The sequence below is a fragment of the Danio rerio genome, chromosome 6, assembly GCF_049306965.1.
Source record: "Danio rerio strain Tuebingen ecotype United States chromosome 6, GRCz12tu, whole genome shotgun sequence".
Taxonomy (NCBI): domain Eukaryota; kingdom Metazoa; phylum Chordata; class Actinopteri; order Cypriniformes; family Danionidae; genus Danio; species Danio rerio.
In genome coordinates, this window is record NC_133181.1 from 33,137,102 (window position 1) to 33,164,067 (window position 26,966).

The 26,966-nt window shown below is 41.3% G+C and overlaps 1 protein-coding gene and 1 long non-coding RNA gene across 3 annotated transcripts in view; one reads left to right on the forward strand and one right to left on the reverse strand.

The window, feature by feature from the left end:
- Positions 1 to 26,966, forward strand: part of LOC141386303 (uncharacterized) — a 39,116-nt gene that overhangs the window by 8,370 nt on the left and 3,780 nt on the right. The gene's annotated exons all lie outside the window — the stretch shown is intronic.
- The window catches only part of lurap1 (leucine rich adaptor protein 1), a 28,771-nt gene continuing 8,827 nt past the window's right edge, over positions 7,023 to 26,966 (reverse strand). The window contains 1 exon segment of the mRNA NM_001105708.1: positions 7,023 to 8,134. Coding sequence (NP_001099178.1) covers positions 7,472 to 8,134 — 663 coding nt within the window. The 3' untranslated portion in view covers positions 7,023 to 7,471.

The window sequence follows — 26,966 nt, forward strand, 5'->3', positions numbered from 1 at the left end:
AAATGGCTGCATGTGTTTATCGTTATTCTTTATAGCAAACACAACAGTAATCTGGTAGTGTTTGAGCTGCTTTGTCTTTTTTAGGGTTAATTATTGTGATCTCTCGATTGCAACAGAGAAATACTGTGAAATCTCTGTAGACTGCTGTTCAGCCCTATAATCTTAAAATGTGAGCAAAATCACCGGTTTCCACTTGGGTTATTACACTAGAGAATCATTCAAATACTAGCTCTAAAGTGACGTTGGTGAAGTAGAAACATCAGTTGCAGATGTGAATGAATGGTGGAAGAAAGTAGTTCCTCACACAAAAGGGTTTTTAAACTCTCTGTGTTAGATTTTTAATTCAACAAATAACCATTTTTCTCAGAAAACAAGCTGACTTGCAAAGAAAATCATATTCTTTAGTTTACAAATTAAGTTATGTGTAATGAGATGACACAGCAAAAACAATGGAACACATGAAGAAAGGAAGCTGTAGAAAAATAATGAAACCTCAGTTGTTCAGTAAATTATGCTTGTGTCATTCCCTTGTTATTACACATTTATGCACAATATAATTTTTTTCAGTTATTTTTAGTTTTGTTATATTATGTTTGAGTTGTTTGGGTTTTTCCCAAAACAAGGCATTTAGAATATTTTTTTTTGCCAGAAAAAAAGGCATGATGTGTTGAATACTTTTTTTTTCACATTGTGTGTGTGTATGTATGTATGTATATATACACACATAAACACACACTTTTATACAAGCAATTTTAAATTAAATTTGACATATTTTTGTATCTCTCTCTAAATAGGTGGGCTGATTTAAATAGCAGACAACAACTTGGGGAAGGGAAAAACTCTCTCAGTCTTTGGCATCTAGTGTGTTCATATCTGCCAGTAATCTTGCTCAAATAATAGGAAATAAAATGCCATATACCCCTAATGAAACCACTAGCAAGCGTCATTTACGCATTGTGAAACCGAGGAAAGAAACACAATTGCATGCAAATAACACTGTGGGTTTTTTTCATAATATATGTCATAAAAAAATACTGGGACCACAAATTTCTTTGGAATAGACAGCCACCTAAACTCATGTCCATGATTTCTGTTGTTAGTTGGCTCACAGGAAGATTTATAGGTTCGCACACAAACAAATTTTATAGGTGCAGAGATGTTTTACTGTGTGGTTGGCAGTGTGAAATAAGGTACACTGCATTTAACCAACAAAGCACATTTAATACAGAGGGTTAGCTGCTACGCTAAGCAAGAATCTCTCATTTGGAACCCATTAGGTGAATTAACATCCTGCTGTGCTGAGGAATGCTGTATTTACTATCAAATTTACAGTGAAAAGGCTTTAAAACCAGTTCCATTCAACACAAACGCTGATAGTTTTTCAGATGAACTGATGGCTACTGTTTGTTAGCAAGAATATAGTAAAAGGATGGTTGGGTAAATTTATTTTTTTCTTCACAGTTGCTTACACACAGCTCATTTTATCAGATGAAAAAATCAGTATGAGAAATCATTTAATTTGTGTTATGACAACTGAAGGAAACAGTAACTGGTTTTCAACTAGATGTTTCAAGTAGATATATACAAATACTGCTTTTCTCAAATGCTTTATTGTGGTTTATTTCATAATAGAAAAGAATGTGTTATTGTTCAAGCACGAAAAAATCGGATCTTTCAGAAAAAAGCATACATCAGGGTTCAGTACTGGGTCTACTTTTATTTTTATTAAGCAGTTGAAATCAGAATTATTAGCCCCCTTTGAATTTTTATTTTTTTTATATTTCTCAAATGATATTTGACAGAGCAAGGAAATTTTCACAGTATGTCTGATAATATGTTTAATATGATATATTTAAAAAAAACATTTTAAGCAAAATTATTAGCCCCTATAAAGCTATATTTTTTTTTTCGATAGTCTACAGAACAAACCATTGTTATACAATAACTTGCCTAATTACCCTAACCTGCCTAGTTTACCCTATTAATAGTTAAGCCTTTAAATTTCACTTCAAGCTGTATAGAAGGGTCTTGAAAAATATGTAGTCAAATATTATTTAGTCATCATTGCAAAGATAAAAAAATTAATCAGTTATTAGAAATGAGTTACTAAAACTATTTTGTTTAGAAATATGTTGAAAAAAAAAAACCCTCTTCATTAAACAGAAGTTGGGGCAAAAAAATAAACAGGGACTTATATATATATGTGTGTGTGTGTGTATAAAAACATATGTATGTATGTATATATATATATATATATATATATATATATATGTGTGTGTGTGTGTGTGTGTGTGTGTGTGTGTGTGTGTGTGTGTGTGTGTGTGTGTGTGTGTATGTATATATATATATATATATATATAATTTTGATTATACAGATATGGTTTATGAATGTACCCGACATGCTGCCAAATAAATTTAAAAAGAATTTTTTTTTACAAATCTAATTTTTCTGCAAAGCCTTTTCACTGTAGATCTAAGTTCACTGTAGGTACTCATTTACCTCTGATCTCATCTCACCTTGGGCAACATGTGAATAAGAAACACTGCTGTTTCCATTTATACCTTTCATTTCATCTCTCTCCAACCAATCCATTTGTCATTTTTTTAGTGCTCGTATGCCATCTCTTTGATCATCCCCAGCAAATCCAATATCTTCACCAATCCCTGCCATCATCCAGCACTGATTCAAGAGTTTATTTTGTCTCCATTTCCCTGCCTCTAAACAAACAGCTGTGACACACGCAACTGTATGTGTGGCTTACGACTTTTCATAGGCGCAATGTTTTTATACTGTAAAAAAAAGACTTATTATACATTTCATATATATATATATATATATATATATATATATATATATATATATATATATATATATATATATATGGTTTCTTTTTAGAAACAGTCAGTATTAACAGAAAGTGGGTGTTTGTGAGAAGAAAAGATCTGAATTAAGTAACATGCTTGTACTTTTTTTTAGCACAAAAAACAATTAAGAAGAATGCACAAATATAGTATGATGTTTTATTACGTAACACTGTATGTTAAATTACTGAATACTGATAGTACTTTCAATTGCTCCAAAAAAATAATACACCAATGCAGTTCTTTTGGCATACAAAACATAGGCAATGCAGGATTATAACCAGTGCGGACACTGTCGAAGTTACACCACACACTGTATAGATACTTGATTAACATGTTAGCCAACATTAAATTAAAAGTGCACTTTGGGTGCTTAAGTGTTTAAATAACAAGGAAAAAGACACAAAAGCAAAGATCACAGCACAACCACTGGTCCCCATGCGTTTGTATGAGCATTATTACTCTGATGAATCTGTGCAATGTGGAACAAGCCATATGACATCCTTCATTTCCTGTTTTCGCCAATTGGTACTCCAAAGCAGGATCCTACTTAAAGCTAGCCCACAGTTTACCTGATTAGTCTTAAAATACAGCATTTTTACTGACTGTTTACATTAGCATTTTGACATACAGAAAGATAGGGTAAACTACAAGCAATTTTCAAATAAACAATCATATACTGTATATTTATGTAAAAAGGACATTCTGATTGTATAATTAATTGTCAAAGGCAACTCAAGGGTGTTGCTGATTCTGGATTCAGGGTCACATTGGAACATATGGGAGCATGCTTGGTATTCAAGATGGATTTGTTCTTTGACCTTTAGATGCTAACTCTGAGAAACATACTCTGAGGAGATTTAAGACTTTGGTAGTAAAATGTGACATGATTTAAACATTCCCTTCGGTTTAAGAGCAAACGCTACGCTTCACTTTGTCTGGATTGTAATCAGCAGAAAGGTCACAAAAACGGTCACGGCATAAATATCTATGCACTCTTACATTATAATAAAAATACATCTGCTGTGGTTTCAAGCTGTTGTATATATCTAAACAAACTTTGGTCCATGTTAAAGTATTAAGTACATTTGTTCAACTTACTTAAAAAAAAACAATCATGCATCAGAATAATCATCGGTGACATTATAGCTTCCAAAAAAAATAATTAGAAATAACTTATTTTTTTTACATTGACAATATCTCCATGCCAAATCAAGAATTTTAGAATGATTTCTTAAGGATCATGTGACAACTGAAAATGTAGCTTTGTCTTTAAGGTGCTTTCACACTTGGTTCAATTGCCTGGACCGTACCCAAGTTTGATTGTTCCCCCTTGCCACTTTCTTGGTTGGCTTGTGTTCACACTGTCTTTTTTTCCTTCTGAACGCCGGTATGATTGCGTCATCGAGCTGCTGTTGTGAACGGCTGTTGCTAGGTGACGGACACAAAAGCAAAGCACTAAAATGGAAAGACGTCCGCATATTATGGTCATTCTGCTTTTACATGTGGTTTATTTATAAACTAATTTCGAGAGGATCACGTGCTTATGATAAACACGGCTGGCACCTCATTAGCTCCGTAATCTGCCCTATTGGATGATAACGGAAGCATTATAAATAACCAGAGTTTTTCACTCCAGTTATCTTCGTCTTGAAGCTTCCCCCCTTCTCCCCCTACTTCCTCCGCTTTTTTCCGATAGGGTGACACGGTGGCCCAGTGGCTAGCACTGTTGCCTCACAGCAAGAACATCACTGATCCAACTTCCTATCGGAGAGGTTGGCGTTTCTGTGCGGAGTTTCCAAGTTCTCCCTGTGTTCGCGTGGGTTTACCTTGGGTTCCCCGGTTTCCTCCCACTGTCCAAAAACATAAACCATAGCTAATCGACTAAACCAAATTATCACCCAAGACAACCTTAGTTCACACTTCTCACAGGGCGACAAGCAGGGGACCTACCAGAGCTCGAACTCCCCTCTCGCCTTTCTAATGGAAGGAAGCCCTGGGCTCGAGGATATTATGAGCTCAGGGCTCTCCTGGGACAGCAAGCCAATTACGCTTTATTGATTATCAGCTAAGTGTGAACTTTTGAATGAATCTTTTGGTTTTGGACATACAGAAAGCGACTTTCATCGATCTGCCGCAAAAATATAAACGTTCAGAACATTAAGTGATATCTGCAGAAGCTGTTTTTGGAGGAGACAAGCAGACATTAGGCCCTTTCACACAGTGATACCAGTAAATATCTGGAAATTTCCGTAACGACTTTACAAGTTAATTCATAAAAGCACTGTTCACACAGGCAAGGACGTTACAGAATGTTTCTGAAAAAGATAAATCACATATGTATTTCAAAATGGCAATAAAGTCTGACATCATTAACCAGAAATTAGATTTAAACAGCTGCACTTGTATTTGTAAACATTTGACTACATTACAAACTCTGTGGATGGATAAGTATTGTGAACAACTTCCATGAAAACATATGGCGGATAACATTCCCGTGTTGAGATGCACATAATATGTGTGTGTGCTGACGCTCACCGGCTGCTTCACATACACACGTCAGAGCAAACAACGGCCTATCATAAGCATTTTATCGATAGTTTTTTACACAGTTGGCATTAAGAAGAAACATAGAAATGTTATCTGACTTACATCTAGCAGCTAAATGTGACTGGAAAAATATTCAAAGGCTTTTATTTTTATAAACTGTGTGGACGTGAATACGTCTGAGTGTTCTGATTGGCTAAAGTTAGACGTCTCAAGTGCGTTCTAGACGTGAATGCGCTCTTTCTGGCAATTTTCCTTCTGTGTTCACACAGCGTAACATTGCGGCAAATTACTGGTAATGTTACAACTTCTCTTTTTTTGTAAAATAGCCAGAACAAATTTACCGGTGTTTTCAAAAAGGGCCCGTTCACTAGTGGAGGGCAACGCGAGGCTTCATGAAACCCTGAAACAGTCGAAGCAAATGTGTCAAAGCTTCGAAACTTTTCAAAACCCCACTCTACGGGGACACCTAGTGGTCATTTTTTATTTATTGCACTGAAACAACTTCGGCACAGAACAGTTGAGCAAATTATTAGACCCCATTTTGTAGAATTATACCTTCAAGTGGTTTAGTGGAGTGGTTAAGGTTTCCGACTTCCAAGTGGGGAAACTGGGTTCAAATCCAAGTCGATACAGCTATTTTGAAATGCTTTAATATCAGTTTGAAATGCTTGTTCTTGTATCGTTTTGTTTCAACATTAGTCTGACATCCAAATAAACACTGTGAATAAATATGTCTTGTTTTGGTCATAAAACAGGGTTGTTGCTAGATCAGACACACTTGTGGCCAGATGTTAACAAGAATTATTAATATTAATCATTAAATTAAACCCAACCATCACAGTACTGTAAAAATATGAATTATTGTTTTACAGTGTAACAAAAAATGATGCTAAATATATGGCGTATCCGCAGCTGTATCCTGTCTAGACTACACCATAAAACAGAAATATGATTAAAATATATAAAACCATGATTTCTGAGTATTTGTACAAATCGGGATTTGAACCCAAAAGTCATTTGATGCACAGTTTTCTGACCCTGTCAGTCAAATGCACATTCGCCAGGTCTCGAAACACATCTAAACTGATCGGTGCTTTGAATCACTTTAGTCACGTAACCATTTTTTCGAAACACTTTAGTCACGTGACTTGGGTGTTTTAGATCATGCTTCGGTGCAGTGTTTCGAAACACTTGCACTTCGGGATCTCGACACTGTGTCGCAACGTCAGTTTATGTCAGCCATCACTACTGTTCACACATACAGACCTTTCCATAAAATGGCTCAGTCCCACTTGTCACCAAGGTACAGTATCTGATACACAGATACACACACACACACATACACACACACAAATGAACGTTATGAAAATGATGGTTTGTTGTACAGTTGGCGGTTCACTTCCGTTATTTGGTACGATTGCATTGAAACCAGAAGTGAACAGGACCAAAGTTTGCTTGAACCGTACCGCAGACTAGCTCTTTAAGGCGGGACTCGAGTATAGTTCAGAAGACGCGTTCACACTAGCTAAACGTATCATACTCTGATGCTAAATGAACCCGGGTGCGGGCCAAAAGTGCTAGTGTGAAAGCACCCTAAAAGATATTCAAAGTTTTTTTTTTTAATTGGTCTGTACCGCAGTTCTGTATGCCAATGTAAATATACTACAAAAAGTTGATTTGCAAGCACACCAATTTGCAATTACATCATTGTAATTCAAATAAAATGTTTGCACTGAATATGCAATAAAGGATTAATGACTAATTAATAAATAGCTTTGCTGAATCAATCAATGCCAAAAAAAAAAAAACTGAAATGCACACAGAAAACATGCGTCCATACACATCTAACAACCACTAATTCAGGCTTTTTAAACTCTGAATTCACACGTTTAAGCTTCTTTCCATTTCTTATTCTTTCCTGTTGTTAACGTTTAACCTCTGTTATTTAAAGGAGACCTGAGAATCTGGCCTCACATTAATCAAAGATGAAAGTCGGCAAACAAAACCTCAGTGTTTAAACCCCAATCTCCCAGCTTTGGCTGAGCAATCGTGTATGCTATCACAAAAACGTTACATCATCCTGCGACTGAACCCAACGCCAGTGTGCATCGTACTCCAGTTGAACTTTGCCATTCTTTTTACAGCTCTCCAGCTCAACCTTGCCATTTTTGTATGGTTTGACTTTAGGGCTCAGATTCTTCCCAAGCTTCTCAGCGAGACAAGCTCTGGGCGAATCTGAGCTGACCAATTGAGTCGCTGTTTTGTCCAGGGTTCCATTGGTCTTGTTAACTCTCGCTGTCTCAGACGGTGCTTTATTCCAAACCTGAGCTTCTTCTTTAGTGGCATCTGTTTTGACTTGAGGAGGTCTGCTTCCAGATCCAGTGGAACTGCTGACCCCTCCTCCAGTCCCCATAGGAGTGGCACAGAGTATTGACTCAGTCCCACTGGAAGGGCAGTACTCATCCAGTTCATCAGCTAATGTGTCCAGATAGCTGCCGATGGAAATGTTGTCCAGCTTGTCATGGGGATCTTGCAGACTGCTCCAGCTGCCTCTCCAGGACGTGTCAGGACCCTCCCCTAAGCTGTACTGGCTGCTGGTCAGGCTGCTGCAGCGGCTGGTGAGAGCGCCACGTTCTTCTAGAAGCCATTTCACTGCCTCGATACCCTCATGCAGTGCTAGCAACTGGTTCAAGATTTTGACATCTGCTGCTCGTAGATGAGCCTGGACAGAGAAAAATACACATACACATCAAGATATTTTTTTATTAGTATGCAGAATATGTAGTCTAAAGCCGCCTTTCCACTGCACATGACATTCGTACACGACTGGCGGAAAACGCCCCATTGTGGCAGTCACACAGAGTTTTCAGTTTTGTCATGCACCATGGGAGAGAAGCTGATTCTCGCGGGGTCTGAAATAAAGTAGTGCAAAAAGAGCCTTTATTCTCAGAGCATTCACCATGGTTGAATGAATGAATGAATCTTAGAAACTCATAGACCACTTAAAATTTTGGAAGGACTGTAAAGACAACATTAAAAAATTATATTATTATAATATTATGTATATATATATATATATATATATATATATATATATATATATATATATATATATATATATATATATATATATATATATATGGTCTAGTTGCAGGAGTTCAAGTATTTCTACGTATCCGCAGCTCAAATCAGATACGAATTTCTGCATACGGAGATGATCTGAACACTTGTCGTGTGCTGTGGAAAGAACTTTTTCTACTAATAAGAACTTTTTGTGGAATTAGTATGAATATAAGCTTCATGAAACCATGATTGCAAATTTTTGTTTTTAGGGAATAGGCAGAAGAATTTTCTTTCATAGTTCCTACAACTATTGATAATAATAATAATAATACATTTTATTTATAATGTGCTTTTCTAAGACCCAAAGCGCTACAATAACAGAGAAATCAAACATGTAATAAAACACAAGTATACAATAAAAAAAGTTCTAAAATATAAACACAGAATAATAGGGATGTAACGGTATCAGAATTTCACGGTACGATAATACCTTGGTTTGAATGGCACGGTACGGTATTTATTGGAAAATTTACAGGAAAAACAAAACTAATGAAAAGACTCGAAAAAAGTGGCAAAAGTGTTTATTTACCTTAGTACAGAACATATCAATGACATACAAATTAGCCATCTATCTGTAAGTTTCGAAACAGGAACTTCAATTTTTACATTTTAATAACAAAAAACTATTAAACCATATAAAAAAAACAAAATTTCAATTTAGCATTGTTGAAAACTCATCAACATTTAATCACTCACTCACTTACATAGAGATGGGTTTTTTAAGGAAAATTATCATATAACTATAATCTGGCAAAAGTTGGGATCGCTGGGCATGTCCCCTGCAACAGAAAAAAAAACCCTCTCATTTGGGACTGAGGTTTCTGCGACAGAGAGATATGATTTAGCCAAGGTTGACAGTAGTGGGTAACGTTTTGCGTTGTCTTTCCACCACTTGAGAGGACAAGCCATGAGTGAGATAGAGATCTCTTTGCAGTACAAGCCAATGTCAGCATTAATCTAACAAGTGTGCTGTGTTCTGCAGTCCCCATTACTGTTTTTAGTCGTATTCTCCGACTTATATTTCACCACAGTCTGGCAGTGCCTGCATATTTTTTTTTTTCTTTGTCTGTCACCTTTTCTCCTTTTTCGTATCTTTTTAGAAAGAAACCGAAATGCTTCCACACATCCGATTTAAAATCTGCTTTAGGTTCGATCATTTTCAGCTCTTTTTTTCCCCCGCTACTAGCAACACACTCCATTTCCGCATTACTGGATCTGACAACAGACCGCAAAGGATCATGGCCACGCCTAGGCTGATGGTAATTGTAGTTCCCGCTACCTCCCATTCGCTTAATTCACCTAAGCAAACTTTTCTCAGAAATATAGTTTTATTGAGTCATGTGCCTACGGTATTATTGAAAAAAATTACTATTGCGGTATTTACAATATTGTTACATCCCTACAGAATAATCAAGAATCTAAAAATTCAGTCTTAAAAAGATGAGTTTTTAGCATCCTCTTAAAACTAGCTAGCGTGGAAGCATTTCATACAGAGTAAGGGAGAGCATTCCAAAGCATTGATGCTTTTTGGTGTGTTTGCACTGGAGGAAATGGAAAAATTAAAGTCAGTATGAACCGGAGGCTGCTGAGAATTTTAGTTTAGTATGTTGTTGTGCTTTCGACTGAAACTGAATATTGAGTAGGGGCCAGGGCCTTTTGATACATCATTCTCTTGTGTCATACTAACGTTAAGGGGGGCGTGGTTAAAAATATTGTGGCTAAAGCCATCAAACTGACATAAACAGTCAAGGACCGCCACTCTAAATGCGGAAGCAAATGGTCAGATTTGACTGAAGATTACCAAAACTTTAACTCTTCACCTAACCAATAGCAATGTGCATGAGCAAAATAAACATTGTCAATTTTGATTTCACACGGACTTTAAGTTATAGGACTGCCTTTTGGGGAAACTATATTAGCTCCTCTGTGGTCTGGCCTGGGGTGTGTTTCCGTCGTTAGCCAACTAAGGTTTTAAGTTTCATCGTTACAAACATAGTTAGTTAATTTGGCATTTTCCAAATCCGTCGTTCCAACGAACATTTGCAAATTGCGCGGCAAACTTGTTTGAGACTACACCTCTCGACCTGTAGTTAGAGGCATATTTCATGGATGTGTTCTATTCCCAGTTTGCCCCCCATATGCCCAAATTATTTAAACTTTTCAACATTTAAACTTGGAATGATTTTTTAAAAAGCATTAAATTCATCTTTCTACAGTGTACTTTGCTTTAAAAGCATTTTTACAGTTCAGTTTTAGCGATCGTCATATTAACAGTTGTGCTCCCTTAGCAGTGCACTTTGACAACATTTATGCTATTTTGAATGCAGCAATGGATCATGACGAAAGCTAAAGGTGAGTTATTATTAAAAAACGGAATTTATGCTACGTCTCCCAAGCTTGTGAAAACAAAAATATATAGCATATTTTGATTTATAGTAGGTTATTTATTAAGAAATGTATCTGTACTGTAGATGACATGGCTATGTTGGTTAGAAGATTTCTGAACATTTACCCCCATTACCCTAATGATTTTTGTGATTTATAAATGAGATCAGAGTGTTAGCTAAGTTGTTTTATGTTTAAAAATAGAATATGTAATATTCTCAATAATATTTGTAATGAAAATATTGGTACTATATGAGCCGTTTACATATATTTCAATTAATAAGGAAAGGGAGTGCATCTTTTTACAAAAACTGATATTGGATTTTTTTTAAACGCGTGTGAGTGTAAAACAATATAATTTGCACAAAAAATGATGGGGATTTTCTTTAAAGAAGTTGTTACTACAGTACGTCCTGTTTAGAGTATCATTATGGACGTTTTACGTTATAACTAATGTGGTTCAAATGATGGATCTGCGACAACGCAACTATGGTTTTTGCAAAACACTCGTCACCACTGCATTTTTCTTTTCCCAAACAAAGCATTGTATGATAGTTCAGCCACAAGTTATGCCGTTGCTAGTTCTGAGTTCCAATAACTAACTAGTGGAAAAGCCACTCATGGTCCTTAAGCACATTTAACATTCACTTGCATAAAAATTTCCTAAGATTATAAAAAAATAAACATTCCTTGTGGAAACCAAATATGTTGCTTCTGTTCCATTGTTATACATAAACTATAAACTACACACTGAAAATGGTATCATCCCATTTGCATATATTAAAATCCTGCATGTCCAAAGAAAAGCAGTTGCAATCTCCCTAATTTAAATACTTGGAAATTCAAATGATGTGAATGAGATTTGGTCTGGTCTTTATGCCAAGCTATTGAAAGGCTCTAAAAGACTTGTGCGTGTGCGAGTAGTATGGCATGCCTTTATTGTGCTTTTTTAGGTTATTTTGGAAGTTGGACAGCTACATTAAATGCTCTAAATGTGTTTTGATTAGTTCTGATAGTTGTAGTAAGTCTGGAGTTCACAAGCATGATTAAGTCCTGTGCTGACGGCAGAGCCAGAGGTCCATTACTGTAAATGCTATTGAGATTTATAGATCTTCCTGACAACATCCATTCCTCTAGTGAAGCACTCTTCTCTTCCTAATTCCCACAGCAAACTGGGCTAAGCAGTTTTCATATGCCATGTCTCAAGAAAAGAACAAATGAATTAACGTTTTAGAACAAAAAAAAAATTAAACTATAACACTTTAATCGGAAGTAAAAATGTCATTTAAACTAGAGAAGTAAAGTTTGTCTTGAGAAGATCTAGCCTGAAAGCTTGAAGTAGTTTTAAAGCGTAAATAACTGAAGTCGTTTTTAAGAAGTTTGAAACAGTCATGACTATATACTGTATGTTAGCAGGTTTCTAGTATGGATTGACATGCTTCTTGCAAGGCTGTTGATAGGGGATTTTGAGTGGTTGCTAGTATGTTCTGACTGAGTGGTTGCTTAGGTGTTGCTAGCAATTGTTTGGGTGTTCTGAATGGTTTCTAGGCAGTTGCTAGGGTATGACTGGTTGTTAAGGTTGTTAGGTGGTTGCTAAGGTGCTCTGAGTGATTGCTAGGGTGTTCTGAACAGTTGCTAAGGCATTGCTAGGGTGTTTTATGTGGTTGCTAGCTAGTTGCTAGGGTGTTCCGAGTGCTTGCTAAGGCATTGCTAGGTGGTTGCTAAAGTGTTGCTATCCGGTTGCAAGGGTATTCTGGGTAGTTGCTAAGGTGTTCTAAGCTGTTTAGGCGGTTGCTAAGGCGTTGCTAGGTGGTTGCTAAGGCATTGCTCGGTGGTTTCTAAGGTGTTGCTAGGCAGTTGCTAAGGTGCAGCTAGGTGGTTGCTAAGGTGTTGCTAGGTGGTTACTAGGGTGTTCTGATTGGTTGATAGGCAGTTTATAAGGCATTGCTAGGTGGCTGCTAATGTGTTGCTAGGTGGTTGCTAAGGTGTTGCTAAGATGTTCTAAGTTGCTGTAAGGTGTTGTTAGGCTTTTGCTAGAGTGTTCTGAGTGGTTCCTAAAGCGTTGCTAGGTGGTTGCTAAGGTGTCCCAGGTCATTTCTAAGGTGTTATAGAAGTTTAAGTAGTATAACAATATGTTGGCTTTCTCAAGCCACCATAATTATTACAATTTTGATACATACACAAAAACACAGGTGGTTGCTAGGGTGTTCTGAGTGGTTGCTAATGCGTTGCAAGGTGGTTGCTAAGGTGTTGCTAGGCAGTTGCTAAGGAGTTCTGAGTAGTTGTTAGGCAGATGCTAACATAAATAAGTATGGTTCTAGAATGAATTAGCATGTCGTTAGCCTGTTTATCGCATAATTGGCATGTTTTAAGCATGGTTATAATATAGCATGTTGCTAGCATGTTTATAGAATAAACTCGCATGCTATTATGAATTTAGTTTGTTAGTATGTTTGGTATGGATTAACATGATGCTAGTATGATTAGTATGAATTAGCATGTTGCTAGTATGATTAGGGTGATGCAGTGGCGCAGTAGGTGGTGCTGTTGCCTCACAGCAAGAAGGCCGCTGGTTCGAACCTCGGCTCAGTTGGTGTTTCTGTGTGGAGTTTGCATGTTCTCCCTACGTTTGCGTGGGTTTCCTCCGGGTGCTCCGATTTTCCCTTACAGTCCAAAGACACGCGGTACAGGTGAATTTGCAAAGACATTCAGTACAGGTGAATTGGGTAGGCTTAATTTTCTGTAGAGTGTGTGTGTGTGTGTGTGTGTGTATGCTTCCCAGAGATGGGTTGTGGCTGCAAGGGCATCCGCTGCGTAAAAACATGCTGGATAAGTTGGCGGTTCATTCCGCTGTGGCGACCCCAGATTACTAAAGGGACTAAGCCGACAAGAAAATTAATGAATGAATAGTATGATTAGTATGAATTAGCATGTTGCTAGTATGGATTAGTATATTGTTAGTATGTCCAATGTAAAGTAAATGGCAGTTTTTCATAATGAAAGTCTATAGGGCAGTTGCCAAGGTACCGTAGTGGTTGCTAGGGTGCTGCTAGCAAGTTGAAAGGGTTGGTAAATTGGTTGTCTGAGTTAAATGAGCACAACTTTAATGCTGTATGACAATCTGACACAAAGTTATGAGGTCACAAAGTTTGGTCCAATGTTAAGTCAATAAAACCTTTCCGAATTTTTCGGGACATTTTTCAGAAAACTGTAAGTCATATATGTTGGAAAATATATAGCAACTTAATTCAGTGTAGTTTGTTGGTTTGGAGTTAGTTTAATGGTTGTAGTATAAACGGTCTAGGAGGAGATGCATTCTTAAAATAGTCTACGAAGAAGTTTAAGTAGTATAACAATATGTTGGCTTTCTCAAGCCACCATAATTATTACAATTTTGATACATACACAAAAACATTGGATTGAGTGTTATTTTCACTCACAAGCGGCTGTTAAATATTACAAATAATTACAAAGACATAAAAAGCAATAATGAATTAAACATTTTTTGAGGTTGAAAGACTGAAATAGTATTTTCTAAAAAGTGGTCCAATATTATTTGTTTAATATGTATGATATAATAGGATAAAATACATATAAATCATACATAATTGACAATACATTTACATCACTAAGTTCCTCTAGCACAAATCAATAGCGATGAAAAAACAATGCTATTGATTCTTCAGCTGGTCATGTGGCTTAAATCAATATATTAGATTCTTTCTCCATCATTAGATCCTACTTTTGGAATCTAATCTCACTTTATTTCTGTATATTTGTCAAAAAGGGAGGAATGTTCTCGAACATTCCTTTTAAAGGACGTTAAGAAGCTTCATTTGGCAGCAGTGAAGCATTTTTGTCAGGAAGTTCTGCATTTAACACATGTAATATGATACACAAAGTCCTGAACTCTTCTAACTGACTGAATGGCTCTCCAGCCCATAAAACAGCGATCATCAAATAGTCATAGCTTCCTCTAAAAGCCACAGCACTTGCTCCCACAATCCCTGATGGATAATACCCTGTCTGAAACCCATCAGCGCTTCTTAAAGACACAGTTTACCTAAAAAAGTAAACATTCTGCCATTTATTTGGTCGTTTTTGTGACTTGCTTTCTTCTGTAAATCAAAAAGATGGTCTTGGTCGCTGTTCACTTTTAAAGTACTTAAAAACACACACACACACACACACACACACACACACACACACGAGTTATATTGAATTATAACTACTACTTTTAAAACTCCAATTTGTTTGAAACAAACATTAAGGTTGAGTAAATGATTAAATAGCTTTAATTTTCCATTCAATAACATTTCTGATGCACTGTTCTCATGCCCACTAGCTTGAGAACGTTCGAGGTTACTAAAGTAACCCTTCGTTCCCCGAGGAGGGGAACGGAAGCACTATAAGTGGATTTGATTGTAAAATCCACGCATTGGGAGGTTCGGTTCAGAAGCTACTCGTCTGAAAGAGTATTGAACGGGCCAATTAAGAATGAATTGGCAGCGCAAGCCTGCGCAGGTGAGCGGCATAAGCAATCAACTGAGTATATAAGCTCACCTGGCGCCAGCAGACGCTATCCTTTTTAAGCTGAAGAGACTTTTAACAGCTAAGGGACAGTCATTATGGCGACGGAGTATAGTGCTTCCGTTCCCCTCCTCGGGGAACGAAGGGTTACTTTAGTAACCTCGAACGTTCCCCTTCGGGGGGAACTCCAGCACTATAAGTGGATTTGATTGTAAAATCCACGCATTGGGAGCCCATTGAAAGCGCCATAATGACTGCACCTTACCAACACCCACCATGAGAGAGCGGTCAGGCAAGCGTGACGCACCCAGATCACGAGAGGCGTGGTCCTCCAACGTGCCCTTGGCCCTAACTTATCCTACTTCAAAAGAAGTTTTACGGAATAGGTATCTTTTTTGGGAGTCGCTAGCGTCTAGATAATTCTAGGAATACACGACAGTACGTTGGGAAGCGTGCCATCCCAGTAGGGAGGACGCTGCGGAGACCATCCGCACCCAATAGGGGGAACAATGGAATTACATATGGACTAACCCTGAAAGGGGGAGTGCGCATAAGAAGGTGGTTAGCAGATAGGGAAAGCACGGGTCCGCCCAGGGGGGGAACTTAACCGTGGCGGAAAAGCATATGGGGATCACCAGCGGGGATCGGTCATAGCAGGCACCTATACCCAAAACGCGGGCTGACCAGCGGGCAGACCTACTACGTAATGGGCCAGCAAGTGACTCCTCCGCTGAGTCAGTGCTGGGGGCCTCGGAGGAATCTGCAGGGCTCACCGAATGGGGAACTTTACTGACAGACAGGAGGGTGCACATCTCTCCGTGTTAGGGAAAAAAAGGCACCGCAAGCGTGTACAACACCTACCGAGTTGTTTCCTCAATCACCAAAGGTACCTAACACCCTTGAGGAAACCGGCTCCACTCGCAGATTATAAAATCTTGCAAATGTGTTGGGTGTCGCCCAGCCCGCAGCTCTACAAATGTCTGCTAAAGAGGCGCCACGCGCACACGCCCAAGAGGATGCAACGCTCCGAGTGGAGTGCGCATGCACTCCTGGGGGGCGCGGCTGGCCTCTGCTCAAATAAGCACAAGAAATGGCCTCCACAATCCAGTGGGATAAACGTTGTTTAGACACGGCACTTCCCTGCTGCCGTCCGCCATAACAGACAAAGAGCTGCTCAGAAGATCTAAAGTTCTGAGTACGGTCCACATAAATGCGCAGAGCGCGAACTGGACAAAGTAATGACAGGGCTGGGTCTGCCTCCTCCGGGGGCAGCGCTTGCAGGGTTACTACCTGATCTCTAAAAGGAGTGGTAGGAACTTTGGGCACATAACCCGGGCGGGGTCTCAGAATAACGTGAGAAAATCCCGGCCCGAATTCCAGGCACGAGTCACTGACCGAAAATGCCTCCAGGTCCCCGACCCTCTTAATGGAGGCCAACGCGACCAGCAGAGCTGTCTTCAGGGACAGAATCTTAAAGATACTGTATCGAGTGGCTCGAAGGGATCAAATCGCAGGCTCGTAAGAACGAGGGCGAGATCCCAAGAGGGCGTGGGAGGGGGGCGAGTTGGATTAATTCGCCTAGCGCCTCTGAGGAACCGGATGATGAGGTTATGCTTTCCCACGGTGCTGCCAGCCACCGCGTCATGGTGAGCGGAGATGGCAGCAACGTAAACCTTGAGAGTGGAGGGCGACAGCCTGCTGTCCAGCTTCTCTTGAAGGAAAGAGAGCACAACACTGATCTGGCAAGATCGGGGGTCTTCTCTGCGAGAGACACACCACTCAGTGAATAGACTCCACTTCAGGGCGTAGGCGCGCCTCGTGGAGGGGGCTCTAGCCTGAGTGATGGTATCAACCACCGCGGGCGGCAGGTTACCTAAGTCTTCCTCGCGTCTATGGACCACACGTGGAGGTTCCAGAGATCGGGACGAGGGTGCCAGACGGTGCCTTGTCCCTGAGAAAGTAGGTCCTCTCTCAAAGGGATCTGCCAAGGGAGGGCCGTCGCGAGGAGGGAGAGCTCTGATATCCAGGTTCGGTTGGGCCAGAGGGGCGCAACTAACAAAACCTGCTCCTCGTCCTCCCTGACCTTGCACATTAACTGCGCGATCAGGCTCACTGGGGGAAACGCATACTTGCGTATGCCCCGAGGCCAGCTGTGGGCCAGTGCATCCGTGCCGAGAGAGCCCTCGGTCAGGGAATAAAACAACTGGCAATGAGCGTTCTCGGGGGAAGCAAACAGATCGATCTGGGCCTCCCCGAATCGCGCCCATATCAGCTGGACAGACTCGGGGTGGAGTCTCCATTCTCCAGAGTGAATCTGCTGCCGTGAGAGCACATCGGCTGCACGGTTGAGCATACCTGGGATGTGAATGGCGCGCAGCGACTTCAGCCGCGGGTGACTCCAGAGGAGCAGACGGCGGGCGAGCTGAGACATGCGGCGAGAGCGCATACCCCCCATGCGGTTGATATACGCCGCCGCCGCCGTACTGTCCGTCCTGACCAGCACGTGTTGCTGCCCCAGCACCGGAGAAAAACGGCGGAGAGCAAGGAACACTGCCAACAGCTCTAGGCGATTGATGTGCCAACGCAGCTGGGCACCTACCCACAGGCCCGCAGCTGCATGCCCGCGACACACGGCTCCCCAGCCTGTGCTGGAAGCATCTGTCGAAACAACAACATGACTGGACGCCTGTCCCAGAGGCACACCGGCCTGCAGGAACGAGGGGTCGTTCCAGGGGCTGAGGGTGCGGCGACACAGCGCAGTAACAGAGACTCGGTGTGTGCCCGCATGCCATGCGCGTCTCGGAACTCGATCTTGAAGCCAGTGCTGAAGTGGTCTCATATGGAGCAATCCGAGCGGCGTGACGGCCGCAGCGGAAGCCATATGCCCCAGGAGCCTCTGAAAATATTTCAGTGGGACCACTAACTTGCTGTCGAGCTCCCTCAGACAGTTCAGCAGCAGGCGAGCGCGCTCTCCGGAGAGGCGCGCTACCATGGTGACCGAGTCCAGCTCCATCCCGAGAAAAGAGATCCTCTGCACCGGGGCGAGTTTGCTCTTTTCCCAGTTGACCTGCAACCCCAATAGGCGGAGATGCCGGAGCACCTCGTCTCTGTGCGCAGTCAATTGCTCCCGAGAGTGGGCTAAAATCAGCCAGTCGTCGAGATAATTGAGTACGCGGATGCCCGCAAGCCGCAGAGGCGCTAGGGCACCCTCCGCGAGTTTGGTGAAGACCCGCGGAGACAGAGAGAGCCCGAAGGGGAGGACCTTGTACTGCCATGCTCGACCTTCGAACGCAAACCGCAGAAACTGACGGTGGCGTGGAAGAATGGAGACATGAAAATACGCATCCTTCAGGTCTATGGCTGCAAACCAATCCTGAGGACGAACGCATCGGAGGATGCGCCTCTGCGTAAGCATTCTGAACGGCAGCTTGTGAAGGCAGCGATTCAAAACGCGCAGATCTAGGATTGGCCGTGACCCACCGCTCTTTTTGGGTACGATGAAGTACGGGCTGTAAAACCCGCTCTCCATCTCGGCTGGAGGCACCGGCTCGATTGCACCCTTCGCCAGGAGGGCAGCAATCTCCTCTCGCAAGTCAGGGGCGGACAGGGGATTGACCCTGGTGAAATACACGCCCGTAAACCTGGGAGGCCGTTTGGAGAACTGTAGTTCGTAGCCGAGTCTGATCGTGCGTATGAGCCACCGCGAGGGGCTGGCCCGCGCTAACCAAGCAGGCAGAGCCCTCGCTAATGACGTCATCGCAGCAATCGTTGACGTACCCGCGGAGGGGCAGCAAGGAGCGGGTGTGCTGATCCGGGTAGCGCGAGGGTCCCACAGAAGAGCTGGAGGAGAGCGTTTCGCTCTGGCTCCGCACCCTGACTCCTGAGAGGGGGCTTGGGGGCTGGGAGAAGGGAGACCGTCCCCCCAGCGCCCGAGAGCCGCTGGCGGAGCATGCAAGCCCTGCGAGCTGAGAGGCAGCGCGTCCCAGACTGGCGGGGCTTGAGCTGTCACATCCGGGGAAGGGAGAAAATGCTCTTTGATCGAAACTTTGGTGGCACTGAAAAGTACCGTTGGATTTTGGGCCCCGCCCTCCAGCGGGGAAAGAGCAAGTCTCCTCTTCTCCGGATGGCCTGTCTCAGGGACGCTTCGCGGTCCGTTTACCGGACTTAGCGGCGCCCTGGGCAGGAGGGGCTACCGGCTTTCGGCGTGCTCGACGCGCTCGCTTCGCCGGAGGCGGAGGCGGGGGCGGGGCATCGGCCGTTGGCGGGCGCCCTCGGCGAGGAACAGCGGAGGTGGATGGCTCGGCCGGGGATGGAGCGGGCTTACGGCCCCGCCGATAGATGACTCTGCCCATCGCATCCGACTGCTCGCTCACCGCCTTGAACTCCTGGGTGAATTCACCGACGGTGTCGCCGAACAGGCCAGCCTGGGATATGGGCGCGTCAAGAAAGCGAACTTTGTCGACATCGCGCATATCTGCCAGGTTTAGCCAGAGGTGGCGTTCCTGGACCACAAGTGTGGACATCGTCCTCCCCAGTGCGCAGGCGGCGGACTTAGTGGTCCGGAGAGCATAGTCGGTCGCCGTACGCAGCTCGTGTAACAAGCCTGGGTTAGACCCACCCTCGTGCAGCTCAGCCAGCGCCTGCGCTTGGTAGCGCTGGTAGGTGGCCATCGCATGCAAGGCGGAAGCTGCCTGGCCCGCAGCCTTGTAAGCTCTAGCTCCGAGGGAGGCAGAAAACTTACAGGCTTTGGACGGGAGACGGGGCGGACCACGCAAAGCGGGGGCGCCACGCGGACAAAGATTGACCGCAATGGCGCGCTCCACCTGCGGGATCGCCTCATACCCCCTGGCAGCTCCACCATCCAGGGTGGTGAGGGCGGAGGCGGACGCAGCGCGGGCAGAGAAAGGTGCCCTCCAGGACTGCGTAAGCCTACTGTGCACTTCCGGGAAGAAGGGGACGAGAGGCTTCGAAGGCTTCGCCTTCTGATCCTCTACGTAACACCCATCTAGTCGGTCCGGCCGCGGGGCTGGGGGATAAACCATCTCCAACCCGACGGCCGAAGCAGCCCGAGAAAGCACGGCCAACATGTCCGCTTCAGGATCCGTTTTGACGGCGCTCGCTTGCCCAGAGGGGGCGAGCGGGTCCGGATCATCGTCGGACAATGAAAGCCCGCCCTCCGATGCCGCGGAGGACATCTGATCTCCGGTGTCAGCGAGCGTGAGAGCTACCATCTGATTAGACGGATCACTCTCAGTACCCGAAGCTTGGATGGAGCGCTTGGAGGAGCGAGAGGTCCGCGAGCCCGTGGGCGGCGGATTGTCTTTCGCTGAAGCCCTCAGATCTGCCCGAGCGCCCGCTGCAGAACAGGAGGCAACTGGGGTGGCTCGCTCTCTTACGAAAGCTAACCGCGATCTCAACTGCGCAACGGTCATGGCATCGCAGTGACGACATGAACCGCCCCCGAGCACCACATTAACATGCTGGACCCCCAAACATGTAATGCAGTGATCGTGTCCATCATCCGGAGCCAGGAAACCCCCGCAACCAGAAACGCACAGTCGGAGCGCCATCCTGAAAAGGACGTGCTGCACGACTGTGTTGCTCTTTTAGGATTTGCAACAATACGCACCGCTCTTGGAGGACCGGACCCAAAGGGACGCCAGGCAAGGGAGATACCCAGCTCGACCGTCTGCCGCTGCGTGGACTCGCTCTGGACCGGGATGAAAATCGTTCTCTCGAATGGCTGTAGATCAGCAGGAGGAACCCTCATAAGCTCGATCAGAAAAGGCTCTGAAGCGAAAAGGATAGCGTCTGCTGGCGCCAGGTGAGCTTATATACTCAGTTGATTGCTTATGCCGCTCACCTGCGCAGGCTTGCGCTGCCAATTCATTCTTAATTGGCCCGTTCAATACTCTTTCAGACGAGTAGCTTCTGAACCGAACCTCCCAATGCGTGGATTTTACAATCAAATCCACTTATAGTGCTGGAGTTCCCCCCGAAGGGGAACAGGATGCTATCATTAGTTAAAGTGCAATGTGTCTGTCATGAATCAATGCACAGCATTCTCTTATACTCCTATACATTCAAGCTGCTGTGTAATTTAAAGTCCATAGTGCACTGCTGACGTCAACCACACTAATTACAGTACAAAAACCCCCAAAAGAGAGCGTGTGACACAAAAAGAACAAATGGATGGGAAATACAGCCGCATTTAGAAGGCAAAGATAAACAAGCTTTTTTAAGAGTAAAAAGGGTGAGATGTAAATAGGTAAAGGACGAGCGAGATTGAAAGAACAGACTGTAAGAACTGGCGTGGGCTGTGTTGGGTTGGGTTAATGTCAGCACAGCATCTCAGTCTGAGTTGCCGAGACTAATGAATGTACTCGTAAATATTCTCCCTGTCTCAGCACTGATGTGGTGAGCTCTGATCTGGCTGGGCCCAACACTGTCTGCATATTTATAGATACATCAGGAGCCGGCTGAATTAGATATACAGTACACTACTATTCAGAAGATTTGGGAGGGCAATATCATTTACATCTCTTAGCTGCAAAATAAGAGTCGGCATACGGTATGCCTCAAACACCATTGTTTCCTAGTTCTTATGTACTGTAAATCTCAATGAAGACAGAAAAATCTAAACACAGACTCTGAGGATTCACACTGGACTAAAAATATGCATGCCACAGGCTGTGTGTGATTGGCCACAAGGTTTTCTAGTGAGATAACAACAATGATACATTATTTCTTTCACTACTTTATGAATATTTTATATACAATGATTTCCTTATTTTTAAGTTTATTTAAGCTTTTTTTAAGCATACTATGAATTTGAGACTCTTATTTAAGTTTTGTTAAGTAAAAGTGTTCACAGCTCATGAAATGAGGGATATATAGATTATTCATTTTAGACATACAATATATTGTGATGATGAACATGCAAAATATTGAATAAATTAGTAGTTTAACTAAAGTTAGTGTATTGACAACTGCAAAAGTTGTATGCATTTTATTAAATAGAGTTAATAACTAAAAAAACTCAGTAGCGTTTTTTATTCAATTTAAAATATAACTATAATATGACTATTCTTACTGTTGATTTGAATGCTTTTGAATGCTGATTACTAATGAAACTTTATTGTAAAGCGTTACCTGTATTTCATCATCATCTTTTTGCAGTTTAATTTGCAGTTTAAAACGTTTGTTTACTTTGGTACAATAAAGCAATACTTCAAGTATTTTTTTAGGTGTTATAAATGTTAAAGTAACGTTTTTTTGCAGCTCAGGGGGTAATATTGTAATTATGCTGTATATTGTGACAAAAGCTTTAGCAAGAAATCGCAACAAGAAAGTCTAATACTGGCAGAAGCCTAACACATTTATTCAGCAACAGCCCAAAGGTGTGTTGACAAATAAAGTGTGTATATTGTGAAATTTGCCACATAAGTTTACAATTATGCAAAATATACATGTAAACTGCTGAGTTTAATTCATGTTAATCCATTGTATCATATCACTCTGACACACTATTATTATATATTTTGATATTAATTCCTGTGTAACAGCTTCAAACTTAAAACTCTAAAGGGGTTGCACACCAGATGCATCTTGGCGACGTGCCGCGTTGGGCTACAAAGCGCCATTAATTTTAGAATTCTAAACATAGGTTTCTATCAGGGTATGCACACCAGTGCCGCAAGTTGGTGACTGTGGTGCCCAGCCACGACTCAGGACACTGTACATATTTCTGGCACGCCACAGAATGCCATATCAATAGTTTCATTTAAAATGTAACATTCAAATGTGCTCGTCTGGTGTGCGATTCTTTCAACTGTCATGTTCGCGCCATTTTGTGGCGCTGAGCGGCGAATCCGGTGTGCGACCCATTTAAGGGCCCCATCATACACCCGGCACAATAAGGTGCAAGATGTTGTGTGATATGTTGCTATTTTCAAACCAGGGCAACCTTAGTTTTTACATTTTGCACCCTGTTGTTTAAATAACAAATCCATTTGTGCCACTTTGTGGACTCATGTGTGTGCCGGTCTATTAAGAAGGTGTGTTAAGGCGCATCGTTGGTGCGTTGCTATTTTGAGGAACTGAAATAGACCGTACCATTGACCAAATAAAAGGTGGTCTAAAGTCCAGCGCAGATCACGTTAGTTATGCGCCTATGCATGTTCAAATGCTTAATTCACACAGGATGTACAGCAATACACAAACATCTTTCATGTTTCATTATGTCCGGGAGTGTTTTTTTTTTCAGTTCATTCATGACAATTAGCGTTTTTATTATAATATTATTATTATCAGTATTATTTATTATATGCATATTTATGTTAATTTTAATAAAAACAAGTTTATATTTGTCCATCTGTCGGGTTATGCATCAACATATGGGGCATAAGAATAGGATGTGTGTTTGGTTATAACTCAGTTTTTTTACCACAATTCGTTATTATCATTCACTTACTTGTTTGCTGGAAATTAGAACTGATTTTAGAAATAGTTTTGAAACAAATCTTTGTGCTTAACAAATGAAATTAAACATGTAGGCTAATGGATGTCTTCAGTGGAGTGCGTACAACACTGTTTCCATGTCCATCTATAAATATCCAAGTAAAAGACTAAAATAAAGAGTAAAAGTAAAGTGGCCAAATGAAGGAGGCTCATTCGTTATCCTCGTGCTGCAGATGGTTTGTTTAACTATTTTCTGGCTAGTGAAGCATTCATTTTTTCCACTTACAAAGTCCACCATGTAAATAGCAAATGCGCCATGACATGACGCAAGCGACTCTTACAGGGAAAAGCAGATGAGTCTCTGATTGGTTTAAGGCATGTTATGCTCAAAACACACCTATAATTCATTAAGAGAATAAGCACAACCCTGTTAGACCATGCGCCACAGCGCAAACTGTATTTTTCTGTCCTTCAAATAAATGCAAAAGTGGATTCGGACATGCCATTAATGCTTTTGCGTCATGCGCTTTAGACTTTGTGCCTAGATGGTTAAAATAGAGCCCTACATCTACCTTTTGTTAAGTATAATGGTAATCTAACCGATATTTCATCCACAACACAACTCAGGGGTAAACCAGGTTACTTTGGTGGCATAAAGATAGCTCACTCACTCCTTCTAGCTACAATAAACTTCCCTATAACGTATATATTCATGACCATTGCAAATATTTATTTTATTTTTGAGCTTACCTATAAGCCACATACCTTCTACTATAGAGAACAATTTAGCATTTTGAATCAACCCACATGGAATTATCTGTGTTTTATAATTTCTGTTAGTTTAAATAACATTCTGTTTAAGGAATAGTTAAAAGTAGAAATTCCCTTGCATATAAAACAGTACTGGAGCTTTTAATCTATGAAAAAGACATTAAAGCACCATAAAAAAGTGTCATACAAGTAGTCCAAAATCATCAACAGACTAAATAATAGCTCTTTATGAGAAAAAGATCACTATTGTATGCCATTATTCATTGACAATTCTTTATTCAAGCAAGCTGTAAGCCATCATGACAAAAGCAGTGTGTTGGACTTAAGAACTGGATCAGTCCGATTTGTAATCGATTTTGTGAACTGAATAACCTAATTCATTAAAAACATCTGCAATTGTATTCTTTTTAAAGTAAAATCTCCAATTATTGTAACACAACACAAGAGCAATTGCTACTATTATTCATAATGCACGCTTGGTTTTCCACAAATCAACAAAGCCATAAAAGTTTTTAAAAAGTCAGAGAAAAAGATGAGCAAAGATTGAATTGTGCGATTTCTGGGTGACTATTTCTTTATATGTAGACCTTATAAAATATTAAATAAAAAAAAAAAACATTGCAACTGTAACACCATGCAATAGAGTCAGCAGCAATCATCTTCCACACAGAGCCACACAGTGACCCACAGACTCTCCTTAGGGAGAACATTCCACAGCGTCTGAGGCTCACGCTGGAGATTCTCACAGCCAGAAGAATTCCAGCTTCCCACTCCTTAAAACCATAGCTCATACATCTTGTGTTCTAATCCCTGGAATTCTGGAGAGATCATTTTCCCTGCTGTGGTGTCCTGCTCTGTTAAGTATCACACCACACCACGTCATTCTTTGTGTAAGTGTGTGTGTGTGAGTGTTAAAAGAAATATACTGATTGGATTGTATCAAGCACAGAAATGTTACGAAATTGTGCTGCAGTCTCAAAGACATCAAGAAATAACTGAGTGACTTAAAAAAACCTTTAAAAAATGAGGAGACTTTCAAGCATGCGTTCAGGTATGTGAAGAACGTTGACGTTGCCATTTTTGGTCAGGCCTTTGTGAAACACAACAATAAGTAAAGCTGATGCATAAAATTTTTAGCTGCTGCGTTAAAATTTTAATACTTCACCCAAAAACTACTGAATCTGTTTAAGCATGCGGTCACACAGGTTTCTGTGTATTCAAGCTTTGTGCATTAGGCAGTCCTATTATTCCCTTTTCATAAGATGCCAAATAAGTCTCAAGTGTCACTTACAAATACCTCATGGATCATTTAATAATTATACTATGTTGTAAATGCTCCAAAAGCACAATGTTTTTGTATATCTCTTTAAATGCTAATGAGCTACAGCTTGCCACCCACTTTCCAGAAAACGGGTTTGGTTTTACAGCTTGTGCCTCATTTTACAGGTCTGTTTTAAACCCTATGAAATGGCATTAATATGAGATGGATAGTTTTGACCGTATTTGGAAGGGTCATGAATATTAATGAACTCTGCTCTTACACTCCCGCAGCTCATGTCAGTCCCTGACATTCACGCACACAGTGATGTACTCTGACATACACGTGTGCAAAATAGTCATACTTAAATAAGTAAATTCATTGTTAAATGACAATCAACTGGAGTGGTAGAGAAGTGGTTTATTTTTGCTAGGAGTAAGTGAGCTATGTGTATGCTACCAGAGTCACCTAGTTTGCTGCTGAGTTTGCTGTCGTTGAAATCTAGACTAATTTATATTTATACTCGACAAAGGGGCCAACAGAGATGTATTTAGAGCTGTATTTTGTTGATTTAACATACTGTTTAACATAACTAAAACACAGGCAGGAAATAAAATCAACCTCTGTGTAACCAAATGAGTTTTATTAATTGCCATGCTTCACTTCAGAAAAATGACAGTACGAGCTGAGTGATACGACAAAATGAAAACACTAATTCAGTAGTTTACATGTGTGTGTTGCCTCATTACAAACATCGGCAGCAAATTTCACAAAATACATGTTAAAATTACAAGAAATAAAAAAGTAAACCTTTAAAATTTTAAACTTTTAAACATTTACATTAACCTTTTTTGGGTGACATTATTTTTAATCTGTATATCCAGCATTTTATGTTCTGACACTGTCAGGTCCTTCATGGCTATTTAACAGAAAGCTCATTTACTCTTCTTTAAATCTTGTCCCATTTTCAAAAGAAGAGTCCACGTACATAGTAAGTATATTTTAGCTTAGATAAACTTAGAAATAT